This window comes from Protopterus annectens, chromosome 10.part0 (genome assembly GCF_019279795.1).
Source record: "Protopterus annectens isolate FY-2018-M chromosome 10.part0, PAN1.0, whole genome shotgun sequence".
NCBI classification, from domain to species: domain Eukaryota; kingdom Metazoa; phylum Chordata; order Ceratodontiformes; family Protopteridae; genus Protopterus; species Protopterus annectens.
In genome coordinates this window covers 55,026,846-55,041,726 of record NC_056744.1, presented here as the reverse complement: position 1 = coordinate 55,041,726, position 14,881 = coordinate 55,026,846, and the positions used below count along the sequence as shown (strand labels likewise).

The 14,881-nt window shown below is 39.6% G+C and overlaps 1 protein-coding gene across 2 annotated transcripts in view; it reads right to left on the bottom strand.

Annotated features, from left to right (window-relative positions):
- The window catches only part of OGFOD3 (2-oxoglutarate and iron dependent oxygenase domain containing 3), a 964,739-nt gene that overhangs the window by 23,380 nt on the left and 926,478 nt on the right, over nt 1-14,881 (bottom strand). For both annotated transcript variants that reach the window (XM_044085017.1, XM_044085018.1), the window contains one exon: nt 8,706-8,829. In XM_044085017.1, the coding sequence (XP_043940952.1) occupies nt 8,706-8,829 (124 nt within the window). The remainder of the gene's footprint in view (nt 1-8,705; nt 8,830-14,881) is intronic.

Here is a 14,881-nt window from a genome sequence, read left to right as displayed (position 1 = left end):
GTAAGATCCATATTTTAAAATTAAGTGATGGACATTGCTCAGTTTTGTGAAATAGCAAGGGACAAATAAAACAACATTTGATGCATCAAATGCTCTGCTAATATTTCTGTCTGGGAAATAAAACAGAGGCCTTTTTAAATCTTGAAAATGCTGTCACATAAGTACACCTCCTAATTAACAACAGAAAAAAAATACTTTATGCAGCACCGTTCACTAAATCTAGAAGAGGTACACAACATGAAATATGATTTAAAATGACTGTGAACCAGTCATACTGATTCACCTAGATGACTTTTTTAAAAATTAATTTTCTTTACATCTATGTCTGTCATTCAGATGTTCTAAGAATATCCACATAATTCCATCTGAAATACTTTATCTACCATCCGCAGAGATAAGACAGAGACCAATGAGCCAAATATTATTACCAGATCTTTGAAAAACAACAGTGGGTATGAGAAACTACTAAAGGCCTCACTTGGCACAGAGGATATGAGTCAAGATTTGGGAATATGTAGAAGTTTTTTTTTTTATAAAAAAAAGTCCTGTAAAAAGAAAGCTGCTAGTCAAACTTCTAAAAATGTCATTTTCAAAGACTTGTGACTACCTGCAGTATAATTAATGGAGGAAGGAGAAGTGTAATAGCAGTGTTCTGAGAGAAGGGCTACTATTCATGGGATAAATGAAGATTAGTGTGGACATTTTCAACTGGGCAGGGACATTGACTGTGACTAGGAAAAGTCTCATGGTATTGACAGAACACATTTATTATTTCATTTATGAATTTAACTGTATACAGCACTGATTCCAGTGTACCATTTTCATGCTTGATCCAGGTGTATATTTACACACACACACAAAAGTCAGAATGAGGAATACATTCAATGAAAAAAACATGTACTAAACTATTTTGAAGAACAGTGTACATTATACAAGGATACATATAACTGCAGTGTTGCAATTCAGTATTGTAAGTTTTGTACACCATTGGTTGATGCATGCACTACTAGAGATGGAACTCATGGCAGAAGTTAAGTACTTGGGTTAACATTGCCGGCTGAGGTATTTTGATAAGAAGCCAGTCTCAGGGCTATGTGACATTTCTTTTACTGATGTATATACATTTTGTTTTTTAAAGGGCAGCACTTTGAGTTCTTTCCCAAAAGTTGTGAAGAAAAGTGCCTCTTTCTTGTTTGGGTATGTATTCCCATATTTTGGGGCCCAGGACAAAGAAAAGCATGTTCTTTGTGTTTTAGTCTTTTTAATTTCTCCAACTCTTTTGGGTTTCTAATACCATGATAGGAATGGACCCCATTCCTAAGTCAAAGTAGGATTAAAGTTCAATTGTTTCAATATTAGTCTTGTGTAAAGATGACTATGTTGGGGTAGAGAAGGACAGAAACAGATCAGAGGCTGTATTGTGGCTTCCTTTCTTTTGGCGAGGAAAAGGCTGAACTCCATACACATGAATTTGAAAATCATGGACCCTAGTAGAAGTGCGATTCTTTGAGAAATGGGCAACCACTTGGACTTTGTGAAGTGGTGTTCTCTTCATAGGGAGATCCTTATAAATCTGCAATGTTGATGGAGGTACCTCAGAATAGAAATAGGTGTTTTTTAAGAGGAAAGCAATTAAGGGGAAGAGAACACATTTGCATATAGATGCCTTGTCTTAATAATATAGGAAATGTGACATTTTTCTAGCCCAAAATATAAGTTTGTTGACTTTGCTTTTTGTTACCTTGAGGTAATGTTGAAAGTTGAGAGAGGGGTCTAACAAAACACCCAGATATTTGTAGATTTGTACTTTTTTAATGGTGTCTTTACTGCGATGCTCCTGGTACAGGAGACTTTTCTAAAACTTTGGAGTGTTCTTAACAGCATGTTTTTCATATTATTCAAGTTCAGGAATAATTTGTCTTCACTGAGCCACTGACTAAATTTTGAGACATCCTATGACTATTTGTTACATGCTAAAATTCAGGCTCAAATGCAGGATTCTTTACTGAAAGGCCTTTACAATAAGGTTTATGAAGACTTGAAGGGGACTTGATTGATATCAGCAATATATACTGAGAGTGCAGGTCTTTTTTGTGTCCTGTATCCCCTCATGTAACATCTGCTAGTGAATAATTCTCTTCTGGGTTTAGCACTTTATATTTGTTAGCACTGAAATATGACTCCATCTCTCCACCCATTCTTACTGCATCCAAGGGGATTTAGGCTAGCTCTTCAGTCACTTAATCTTTTTTTTATCAGCATCACAGAGATTTACTTTATTTTCCATTCCCAATATGTTATAAGAAGCAAATACACTGAACAGGACAGGACCCATTCTACTACAACCATACCCTGTTTGTCACCCACTCTCCTTTTACAGCATACGTGCCACTAGTGTCCGTTTCCTCGTAGCCAGTTTTCTACTCACTTTGTCATCCTTGGCTCACCTCCTCTCCTTTTGCATCTTTCCAAAAGCATTTAGCATGAAAATGAAATGCAACACTTTCCTAAATTACAAGAATATCACATCCACACAATCTCCTTTGCCCACATCTGTAGTTATCAATTATAGAAAGTAGTCTATCAAAACCTCATTATAAGCATGTGCTGGGACTCAAACTCAGGATCACACAATAAATCTTGTTAACAGCACATACTTTTAACCCTCTGAACTAAACTGCTGTCAATTCATCTTTTTGATGAGAGGCTGCTCACCAATCCTTTTAACAAAAAAATATTTCTGAAATACATCCTAAAATTTACCCTTTACTGTTTCAGCTCACAAGTGCTACTTTTGCGTACTTTCTTAGATGAAAAGTATTTATTTCCGTACACTGTCCATTCCTGTTGAGTAAGTACAAGTCTGTTATATATCTCCCTCTACATCCAAGACAGATTAATTACGATTCCTGTCTCTTTTCAAATCATAGAATAAAGACCCATAAATATTCAAATATATACCTCTGGTGGTTTAAAACATTTAATCACATGCAAAGTAGAAAAACAGTGCAATCAGCTGACAGGACAACACTGAATGTGAAATAGAACAGTTGTGTAGGTAAACTTACCACAACAGTAGATATTCAAATGATTAGTGTTGCAGTAGCCTTTGCTATATGGTTTATATCCTGCCAAGGATATAACAGCCGGCCAGCTTACAAAGCCTTTAGGCAACTCAAGCTGAGCTGCCTAAAAATACAGGTTTGAGTACTAAGCCCTTCAGAGCTTTCAAGCCAACTGAGACAGGTAAGCTGAGCCCTGACAGGACATAGATAGGAGTAAAAATATACACATACACTATATATATATATATATATATATATATATATATATAGGTCTGTTTTTTTTTCATTGAAAGATCATTTGACTGAATTTCAGTTCACCCTGTCCAAACTGCTGAAAGCTCAAATTACTGAAAACTCATTTCACCTTATCTCATTTCACTGAAGTGAAGTACTGGCACTGTGTAGAGTACTGTAAGGCAAGTAAAAGGTATATGCCCTTTTCCCCACCATAGTGCGATCCTGGAGTTAGTATATATAGTTGGGGTGTGTGAGGGGCACAGCCCCCACATTGGGGGGTGTTGGGGCGTAGCCCCCCACCTAGTTTGGGTTTATATTGTCTTATGGAAAGAGTTAGTCATTGGTGTTGTACATGTGCATGTCTATGGTTTTAAATGTATTGTTTTGAAGCTTTTGGTGAAATATAATATAAAACCAAACTAGGTGGAGGGCTATGGCCACGATACCCCCCAATGTGGGGGGCTGTGCCCACAACACCCCCCCAACAATATATACTAACTCCAGATTCACACTACAGTGGGGAAAAGGGCATATACCTTTTACTTGCCTTACAGTACTCTACACAGTGCCAGTACTTCACTTGAGTGAAATGAGATTCGGTGAAATGAGTTTTCAGTAATTTCACCTTTCAGCAATTTGGACGGGTTCAACTGAAATCCAGTGAAATGAGCTTTCAATGAAACAAAGTAGACCCATATATATACATATATATATATATATATATATATATATATATATATATATATATATATATATATGTATTTACAGACAGACACACCTTGGCGTAATCAAAAATCATTTGAATATCTACTGTTTTGGTACTTACACAATTATGCTATGTTCATGATAGTCATCACTGAGCAGTAGCTATAGCTATATAAGTAGAGTACTCTGACAACTTTTGGGAAGTGGAAGGAGAAGTGTCCTGGAGTCCTTGGACAATGGTACTTGCAAAGCCTGATATAGAACTAGAGAAGGAATCAAAATCAGTGCGCTTTGTAAAAGCACATACAGTGGACTAAGTTGCTGCTTCTAGAATACTTCTAGAATCCAGCCTTTTCCAAAAAGCCACAGATGAAGCCAGGGCCCTGGTAGAGTGGGCTTTGATCTGTCTGGAATCTTTTTTTGTGGTGAGTATAACAAAAGGTAATAGCCTTAGACAACCATTTTTAAATAATCTGTTTTGACACAGGTTTTCCTGCCTCCTTACCTTCACAAGAAATAAACTGATCCAAAGATCTGAAAGATTCCAAAGATCTGAAAGATTTACTTCTGTCAAGATAGTACCTGAGTTGTCTGTTGGCATCCAGGGTATGGACTACCCTTTCACACTCATTTTTACGGTTTGGGAAAGAAAACAGGGAGATGGATAATTTGGCTTAAAGTAAACTCAGATACCACTTTCAACATAAAAGAAGGATTAGTTCTCGAAGAAACCCTGTCACTGTGGAAAATGAGATAGGGTTAACTCACCATAAGAGCTTGCAACCCAGATATTCTTTCTGCACAGATCAGAGCAACCAGTAAAACACTTTCCATGCTAAGAACCTCAAATCAGCCTGGTGAGTTGATTCAAAAGAAGCAAGTGTTAGCTTCTCTAACACAAAATTAAGATCCCAAGGAGGAGCCACCAAATTTCTTGATGGTCTCTTATGCAAAATCCCTTTCAAAAACATTTTGACAAGAGAATGCATTGATAGTGAGGTATCCATGAGAAGACATGTTGAGATGGCCAATAAATTAATCCTGATGGAAAAGTAAGAAAGGCCAAAGAATAGTAACTCACGCAAATACTGTAAAAAAGAGGAAGCCTAGCCCTGAATACGTACTAGTTATGTTGTTGGCACCAACTCGAAAACTTTTCCATTTGCTAATATATGATTTTCTATTAACAGGCTTTCTTGCCTCCATTAATATCTGCTGCAGTTCCTAACCAAAAAGGTGACTAATGGGCATTAACACCCTATCATCAACAGAATCAGGTGAAGTTGATCTTGGTCCAGGGTTTATCAAACACCTCTGTCCATGTCAGAGTAGATCCATTCTCTGCGTAACTTTGTGGTACTTGCTCCTGGCATTATGTGCTTGACTCTGTCCTTGGTGTGCCACACATCTTGCACTTTTATCCCTCTTGAAACTGCTCCCCAAGCAAAGCCCAAGAAAGTGGTAGTGACTGACTGCTTAGGAGCAGGGAAGTGAAGGAGAGACTTGGATTTAATGATATTTTCTGTCTCCACTAAGTGATTTCTCTTCTGAAAACTCCCAGACCTGGGATTTGAAAAGATACTTGAGTGTCGTTGCTGGGATGAGACAAACTTCAGATACTATTGCAGCTTTCATATGTAGAGTCTTGCCAGGGGTGTCACGAGAATCACACATGTCATGAAACCCAAAATACTGACATATTCCTTAACATAACTAAAAATCTGAGTTGGAAACCTTAAAAGAGATCTAGATATACATAGCTATAGCTGCTGGGTTATGTTTATGATGAGTGTATAAAAACTTAAAAGACTGAGGAACTTCATACAATCTATCTGCCTTTTCAAAGTCAGCAGACTATTAGGAAAACTGTAGGCAGTGACACACAGACATCCTGCAATGCTGACAGCACTGGAGGAATGGGTGAAGATTCTGGAAATTCAAGTTATAACAGATCATAGTATTTTCTGAGGGACTGAAAAACCACAGTGTTCTCTCACTGAAAACACTGGCACACACTGTAAATAGTCTCAAAGAAAGAGAAACACTTACAGAGAGAAACATATATTGTGCTCTCCTCTGAATCTGAATCAGAAATCTGAGAAGAAAATCCTGCATCTGTACCTTCATCTTCCTGTCTAGATTCAGAATATTGAATCTCTTCAGGAAAACCAGCATTACTTTTTCTTTTACCAGAAACCACCTTATAAGAAGGATCGATAACCTGAATTAGACCCTGAGCCAGATCTAGTAAACTATTCCTGTCCAGAGAAATTTGAGGAGGAGCAGAGGCATGCTTATTTTTCAGTTTCTGTTTCTTTCTGACATGAAAAATGTGGCCAACAGAGTTGTTAATGGAATTTCCACAGGGATGGGCCCAACATTCTGACTTTCCTGTTCCCTTGCACAGGACCAACAGTGGCTCTCTCTTGAACACTAACCAGACATTAAGCAGACCCTAACAGCTGCACAGGACATGGCTAACCCCCGATCCATAGTGGCTGTAGGCACTACACCAGAGGGATCAGGTAAAAGATGAGTGGTCTGAGGAACCAGTTTTGGCCACAGCAGAGTCACCCACCTGTGGCTGAGGCAAACTTCTAGTTTGTTATGGTGGCAAAAGCTGTTTACTTAACTTTTTCTTTCTGTGGCTGGAAGAAGAACCAACCATGGAACTGGTAGTGCATTCCATGATCAAGCTGAAAATGGTGCCTGTTTCCTGGGGAAAACAAGTAGCATAACATGGTAACAATTTAAAGTTGTTAAAAGTCATCCCCCCAAAAAAATACAGTAAAAAGCACTTAAATACATTTTACCATCCCCAGAAAGTGAAATAAACATGGTTTCTCCACAGAAAAAAAAATGTTTTTAAACTGACAGGAAAAAAACAAGCTCCCATTTAAAAGTACAATTAAGTTTTGCGATAGTTCATTAAAATCAAAGCTCCTAGATAAAAATAAAACAACTTTCCTAACCAGTAAAGTACATTTACATAATAAATTTAAAATGTGGAAGGCTTTTCCCCCAAAGGAAATGTATCTGCCCAGCAAAGGAGCATCACATGCCACCTGCTGATCCTTGAAAGCCCACACAGCAGTGCCTCTTTGGTGGCAAGAAAGCTCTGAAGGGCTTGATGCTCAATGTTGTGTTTTTAGACAGTTCAGCTTGAACTAGCTGCCTAATGATTTCAGAATCTGAAGCTTTGGAGGCTGGCTGTCTGTTATATCCTTGGCAGGATATAACCCATATAGCTAATACTAATGCAGCAGTGATTAATATGATAACAATCTCAGAGTTTATTAAAGTAGAAGACACAGCCCCCCCTTCAATAGGATTATGGGGCCACATGCACACCACAGAAAACCAAATCTGTTGTTCAGTGTTCAGCCATATTTTCTGGTCAGTGGCATTATTCTACTGCTCTGCATGTGACCAATCAACTTCATTTCTATCCCTACTTTGCATATGAATTTTTGTCCTAGCACATGGAAGCTCCTATGGTCAGAGCAGTACCCCAAAGCTCTCCCTTGCGTGTATCTTATAATGATACCACCAAACCAATTTAGACATGTGTCCAAATAGATTTAAACTAATCAAGCCAGCAGGTTGAGCTCGGAGCTTAACATAGATCTTACGAGATTTTTATTTTTCAAAATGCTGCAAAAGATTCTCCTGTACAATAAAAAAAAAAACACGGTGACTCTTGCTTCTTCTTCAAATGAGATTCTCCTTTATGGTGTGATATTTTTCAGAAATGTTAAAGCATGTGTGTACATACCAAGATAATATATGATAGACAACTGTGCTTTTGAAAGTATCAGACATACTTTTCACGGGACACTTTGACCTTGTGAACTAACAGGGAAAGTTCAAAATGTAAAGAGGGGAAACATGTTTTAGACTTTCATGAGCTGCACTGCAGATTTTATTTATATAGTGTCTTTGTGTGGAAACTGTCTTTTGATTTGCCTGTTAAATAATTTGCAGATTTGTTCACAGCCATGAAAAAGCACTCATAAATTAAGAGCAGATCTCCTCCAATAGAAATAATGATTGTTGTTAAATGTATTTTTCTACCCTTGCTGAATATGCAGTTCATCAGTTAAACAGTCTTGACTCTGAGAGGGTGAATGAAAGCTTGACACTGGGTAGTCCCTTGCAATGTCTTACATAAATAAAAAAGTGTTATTCTGGTTATATGTCAGACTAGGTTTTGATATAAAATAAACTCTTTCTTAGAAACATCTCAGTATCATATGTACTGCATATATACAGTCACACATATACATAATATTGAGTGTCTGCGTTTTTATATATGTATATGGAAAGTAAAAAAAAGATATTTCATTTATTAAACTACTTACTGAAACAGATCTAGCCTTTCAACTACTTTAGGTCAGCATAAAAATATGCATTTTTATCCATACTTTTAAATGCATTCTCTGCCAGATGGCTTACTGCTCATGGTCAACACAAGGATGAAATTACATGTATTGATGTGCAATACAATTAGTGACATCATGTGGCCATCACTGGTAATGCCACTTTTTAAAATAAAAGTATATTAACTACATATCAATTTTAAATTACTCCTGCGTTGGTTGAAAAACTGACCATGTAGCTTCATTTGCCCTAAAAGACAAAGGGTCCAAATTTTAGCTTACATTAATATTTTTTGCAAAACGCACAAAACATTCTTACCAAATTTGGGTTCTACAGTTCTGTTTGCGCCTTCATCAATAAATATAAACCGACCTCCCCCAAAATCTTGTCCGTAGTCAGACAAATACAACAGAGACGTGTAGTCAAAGGAGCCATAGGTCACCTAGACGATGTAGAAAGAAAGAAGGAAAAAAGTGAATGTCAAAATCCAAGAGAACAGTACTGTGAAAGAGACTGAAACTGGGTTTAGTCATTGCTAGAAACTTTTACAGAATTAATAAAATATTTCAAAGAATAAACATAGCAGCATCTACGAGTATGGAAAATAAAGGTAAATTGACTTATAATGTTCACTGCCACACCTGTTTTTGTCAAACATAAAATTTAACAGACACAGATGTCTACTATAAGTATGAATTCATAAAAATATATATTAAAACAACTATCAAAAGTTGGGACACTGAATTATTGTTTTTAGAAAAATTAAATTTCATTTTTATAAGCAGAAATTCTGGGAATTACAATATATATGGGTCTACTTCAGAATGTCGACCATTCAGAATGCCGACTTTCATATGGCCAACACCATATGATCGACATTCCGAAAGACCGACATCCTGAATTAGGACCATTTACCTACCCGTAAACACAATAAAATTGTGTTATGTGGGGGGGGCAAGCCCCCCTGTGCCACCCACACCCCTTGCTACTCAAATATTCTCATTCTGAGATCGCACTACAGTGCAGGAAAGGGGGATCTCCGCTATCATTTGTCGGCCTTTCAAACGTTTGCTGATATGGTGTCGGCCATATGAGTTTCGAACATTTGAAAGTTCAAACAAACGAAGGGCTTCCATATATATATATATATATATATATATATATATATATATATATATATATATATGAGAGAGAGAGAGATTAGGATAGATTAGGTATACACAGATATATATATATATATATATATATATATATATATACACACACACACATATATGCACACACATACATACACACAGACATATATTATAATTATATAGACTTAAAACAGGTTCTAAGTACAAGTCAACAAAGCAAATTGACAGTTTTGCTCCCTTAGCCAGCTCTGCTTAGCCTTCAGCTTTTTTTCCCAATTGATATGCCTGTACAACCTTCAGATCCCCCCAGCTGCTCCAGCCATGCTGTCATCGATGTAACCCTAGTGCTAGGTGTGCCCCTTGACATATCATAGTCAATCTTTTGATGCTTATTAGCAATACTTATTCAGCAAGTAAACCTATTAGGAGATGTGGTGGCTAATCATCAGTGTCTAGCCTTACTGCCCCCTCACAGTGAAATGACATTAGTTGTTGAACTTGGCAGCCAATAAGGAGTGTATTGAGGATATGCCTGATCCAGGCCCTTATTGCAGACTTGCCTTATAGCCCAGAGCTCTGAATCCTGACACTGATCAAAGAGATCTCTACCCAACATTCTTCATCCTCTCAGGATAGCATGTCCATCCTACATTATCAAGAACCTGAGTGTTTCATCAAACTCAAATCACTTAGTCTGTAGTCGTAAAGCAAAAATGAAAGTCATGTACTTATCATAATGTTAGACACTTTCATTCATGTCTGTCCGATATGAATTGTGGGTCCTTGAGCCGCTTGTTTGAGCCAGCTCAGTATCATTAGTGCTCTAGCTTCGAGCCCCTTTAAGAGTTTTCTTTCCATAACTCCCCAGGACCTAAAATTACCTCAGACTGAGTTAGGCAACACAGCAGTAACCATATAGGAGGACATACACAAAATGTACAAATATAAAAACATGATAAATTGAGTAACAACAGAAGGTGAAGCATCTTTTACGACTTAAAAGAGACATAAAAGAAAGTAGAAAGGGAAAGGAAGGAAAGGTGGGATGAACATGAATGAAAGGCTCTAGAGTTACGATACATGTATAACTTTTGTATCCTATTCATTCAGTCTATCTGATCTGACTTATGGGTCAGAATCCCAAGCTACTTGAACATCAGGGTGGCATCATGATGGGAAATCCTTAAAAACAGAGATGCCAAAGGATGCTCTAGCCCTAGAAATGGAACCCAGTCAATACTGTTTAATGAGTGTGCACAAGGAGTACCAAGTGGCAGCTATACAAAGTTCTTCTATTGACAAACACCTGAAGAAACCAGCAGAGGTTGCCACTGTGCTGGTGGAATTAGCCTTGGGCTTACCCAGCAATGGCCAGTTGTATGAAACATAGACATAAGCAATGCAGTCTGAAAGCCATCTGGAAAGTGTAACTTTGGAAACTTTTCTGACTAATTTATTCATTGCAAAGGTAACAAAAAATATGGAGTCCTTCCTGAAAGTTTTGGTTCGAGGTAGCTAGAACCATAATTGTCTATGTGCATTCAAAGTATGAAGAATGCACCCTCCTTTGTTAAAGTGATTAGGAAAAAACACTGGTAAGTGAAAGGGTTGCATCATAGTCATTTCAGAAAGCTGCTTTAGGAAGAAAGATGGGTTTGTATGGAGAGAAACTTTGCCCTTATGAAAAAACAAGTAAGAGGCAGAAGAGGAAAGTGCCTGAAGCTCCAAAACCCATCAAGTCAAAGTAATGACTACCTAAAACAATGTTTTAAATGAGAGGAACTTCAGTGAAACAGAAGATGCTGGTTTGAATGGAGGTTTTGGCAATACTTCCAAAATGAAGTTTAATTTGCATGGGGGAATAGGTCACCTGACTGAGGGCCTGTGCAAGAAACCTCTGTTGAGAAAGACCTTACAAATCATGCTCCACATGAAAATTACAGACACCTGCTTGCTGCACTGTAAGGGAGGAAAAACTACAACCTGAGTGAGGACATCTGGAACAGAAGCTGAAAAGGGGTCATTGTTTTGAGATGAGGCAGAGATGAGAAAATGTTTCAATTTTCCACAGTAATGTCTAACCGTAGACTCTAAGAGGTGGTCAGAACCCTAATTCCGTCGGATGACAAGGATGTGTCTTTGGTCATTACTGGAACTGGAGAAAACAAGGGTTAGGGAGATCCATACGAGGCTTCCCAGAAGGGTGAGAAAAGGGATCTTGCAATAGATCTAATATTCAGGGAGGGTTCCCTGAGATGAGGCTTGAGAAAGGGGAACTAAATCTGTCTGGACCAGAAGGATGCTTTGAGGATAGCAGTAGTCTTGCAGTTGATCACTTTAAACAACATGGGGCTCAGGAGTAAGGGTGGAAAGGCATATAGAAGACCAGAAGGACATTGCTGGGTTAGAATATCCCTTGGTGACTGTCCTTCTGATAGGATCATGGTGAAGTACCTTATGCATTTGTTGTTGTCCAGGGAGGCAAAAAGGTCACAGCAGGGGAAGCTGCAGTGACAGAAGGCCCCGGTGACAGAAGATCCATTTCACAACTACTGGATATTGGGACTACTCATGAGGCATCAAGAATGGATCTGCTGAGCCTGCAAGGCAATCGAGACCTCCTGGAATACATGTTCCTATACGAAAATGGTGCAAGGCCATTATCCACTAATAAACTCTCACTGCTTCATGCCATAAGGGATACAATCTGGTTTCTCCTTGTTTATTAAAGTACCAAAATACTATCATGTTGTCCATTTGGATGGAAATCACTATGCAGAGGAAGGCAGTCCTGAGGTTTCTGCAACACTAAGAGAACTGCCTACATCTCTATGACATTTATGTGAATCTTGGCCTCATTAGAATCCATAAATCTTGAACCATCAATCCTGTTGTAATGACCCACCCCAATGAGAGGGCATCCATGGTCACAATTGCTTCTAAAGTACAAAAGGTCTGCCAGTGTGAATAAGAGGGAAGTCTAGCCACCATTGCAGATGCTGACTGCAGGAGTTGAGACCATTATCATTGCAAAAGCCACAGCAGAATTCTCATGTGGTTACATGCAAACTGAATTGTTAATATTGACAATGCCATCAGCCCCAGAACCCTGAGGACCACTGCAGCAGTCAGGGATGGGGTCTGTAGAAGGGTTTTAACAACCAGCATCAAAGCCTGAATCCTATCTGGAGGAAGGGAAAAGTACAGTTGTGTGCACTTACCATAAATGTAGATGTTCAAGTGTATTCACTGTTGCAGTCATCACACTTGGGTTATTTGCCTGCATGTAGCCCTCATTCAGCCCAAATACCAGAGGCTTAGTATTTCTGCATTGGTTGCTGTCACTCTAGGACTGATGTCAGGTTGTCAGGGGTATAAAAACAGGCATCCGACACCATTACATCAGTTTTTCTTGCCCTAAATGTCTGGAGCCCCCCAAATAGGGAACTAAGATATGGTGGTGAAAAACACCCCCAGTAAAAAGTAAATACCAATACCAATACCCCTGAAAGGGGTGAGTATTAAATATAGAGAGGAGAGAGACAGAGATATAAGGGGGCTGGAGGGAGGGAAACCAGGACTGTAAAAGTGAATACACTCTAACATCTACATTTATGGTAAGTGTACACACCCGTACTATGTTCTTCATGTTTCACTGTTGCAGTCATCACACTTGGGTAGATTCTCAAAGCTGAAAAAGGGTGGAGGCAGTCAAGAAGAGTTGTGGCTGGCTAGTATGCCTTGCAGGACTGCTGTTGCAAAACTCACCCTGGATTTAGAAAAAATAGGCAGGTGGTAATGCTTGGTGAAGATATGTACAGAACTCCAGGTAGCAGCTTCCAGGATGTCCATGGCAGGGATTCCCCTGAGGAATGCTGTAGAGGTAGAAGTTGCCCTAGTGGAATGTGTTCTGACCCCCTGAGGGGTTGGTTTCCCATGGTGCTTGTAGCAGAAATGGATGCAGTGTGCTATCCATTTAGAAATTGTTTGCTCTGAAATGGCCTTGCCCTCTGCCCCTGGTGCAAAGCTGACTAATAACTGGTTAGATTTCCTGAAGGGCTTAGTCCTATCCAGGTAGAATCTGAGCTGTCTGTGCACGTCCAAGGAGTACAGGATCCTTTCCCCTTTATTTTGAGGATTAGGGAAGAAGGTTGGTAAATGGATAAATTGGTTGAGAGTCACACTGGACACCACTTTAGGTATAAAGGAAGGGCTAGTCCTGAGGGAAACCCTGTCAGCATGGAAAATAATGAAGGGTTCCACATCCGTAAGTGCTTGTAGCTCTGACACTCTTCTAGCTGAAGTGATGGCCAGAAGTAAAGCTGTTTTCCAAGAGAGGAATTTTAACTCTGCTGACACTGCAGGCTCAAAGGGGGGGGGGGGGGGTAGCGTGAGCTTTTCCAGTACAAAGTTAAGGTCCCAAACAGGGGTGGGTACTCTCCTTGGTGGCCTTAAGTTGTTTTCCCCTCTCAGGAACCGTTTGATAAGAGGGAGAGAGAAGACAGGAGGCTCAGTGTTGTAACGAGCCAAAATGGCAGAGGCATGGATCTTAATGGAGGAGAAGGATAGGCCTCTGTGGAGCAGATCTGCTAAGTAATCCAGGATTAGAGGCAGGAAGGGCAGAGTTGTGTCCTCGACTTTAGACTGAATCCAGGAGCAGTACCTTTTACACTCATCAGCATAGGATTTCATTGTACTGGGTCTTCTGGCCTCAAGAATAACGTCCAGCACCTGCTTGCTTAGGCTGGTTACTGGGGTAGATTTCAAGGAATAAGCCAGGCTGCAAGATTTAGAGTTTGCAGTTGCGGATGCAAGATCTGTCCCTCCTGATGAAAGAGCAGGGTTGGGTTCTGGTGTAGGTGCCAGGGTGGCACCGGCGACAGGCTGCGCAGGAGTGGGTACCAGTTCTGGCGTGGCCAGTCCAGGGCAATCAGAATTGTCCTTGGTCTGTCCTGTCTTATCTTGAGCAATACTCTTTGGAGAAGGGGCAGAGGGGGAAAGCACAGATTGAGAGGTTTACTCACTGGAAGGATAGGGCATCCACTTTCCAGGCCCTGCTATGAGGTGTCCTGGTTCAGAATTGGCTGAGCTGGTGATTGCAGTTGGTGGCAAAGAGATCCACCTCTGGGATCCCCCATTTCTGAATCAGAATGTTGAAGGTGCTGGGCTTTAATTGCCACTTGTGTGGGTCTAGGAGATTTCTGCTTAAGTTGTCTGCCAGTGAGTTTTGTTTGCCTGGCAGGAATTGAGCTTGCTGATCGACCTGCATGTCTAAGGCAGTGTTACACAGGGCCATGGCTAGCCTGCAAAGTGGGTTCCTCCCTGCTTGTTGATGTACCACATAACTGTGGTGTTGTC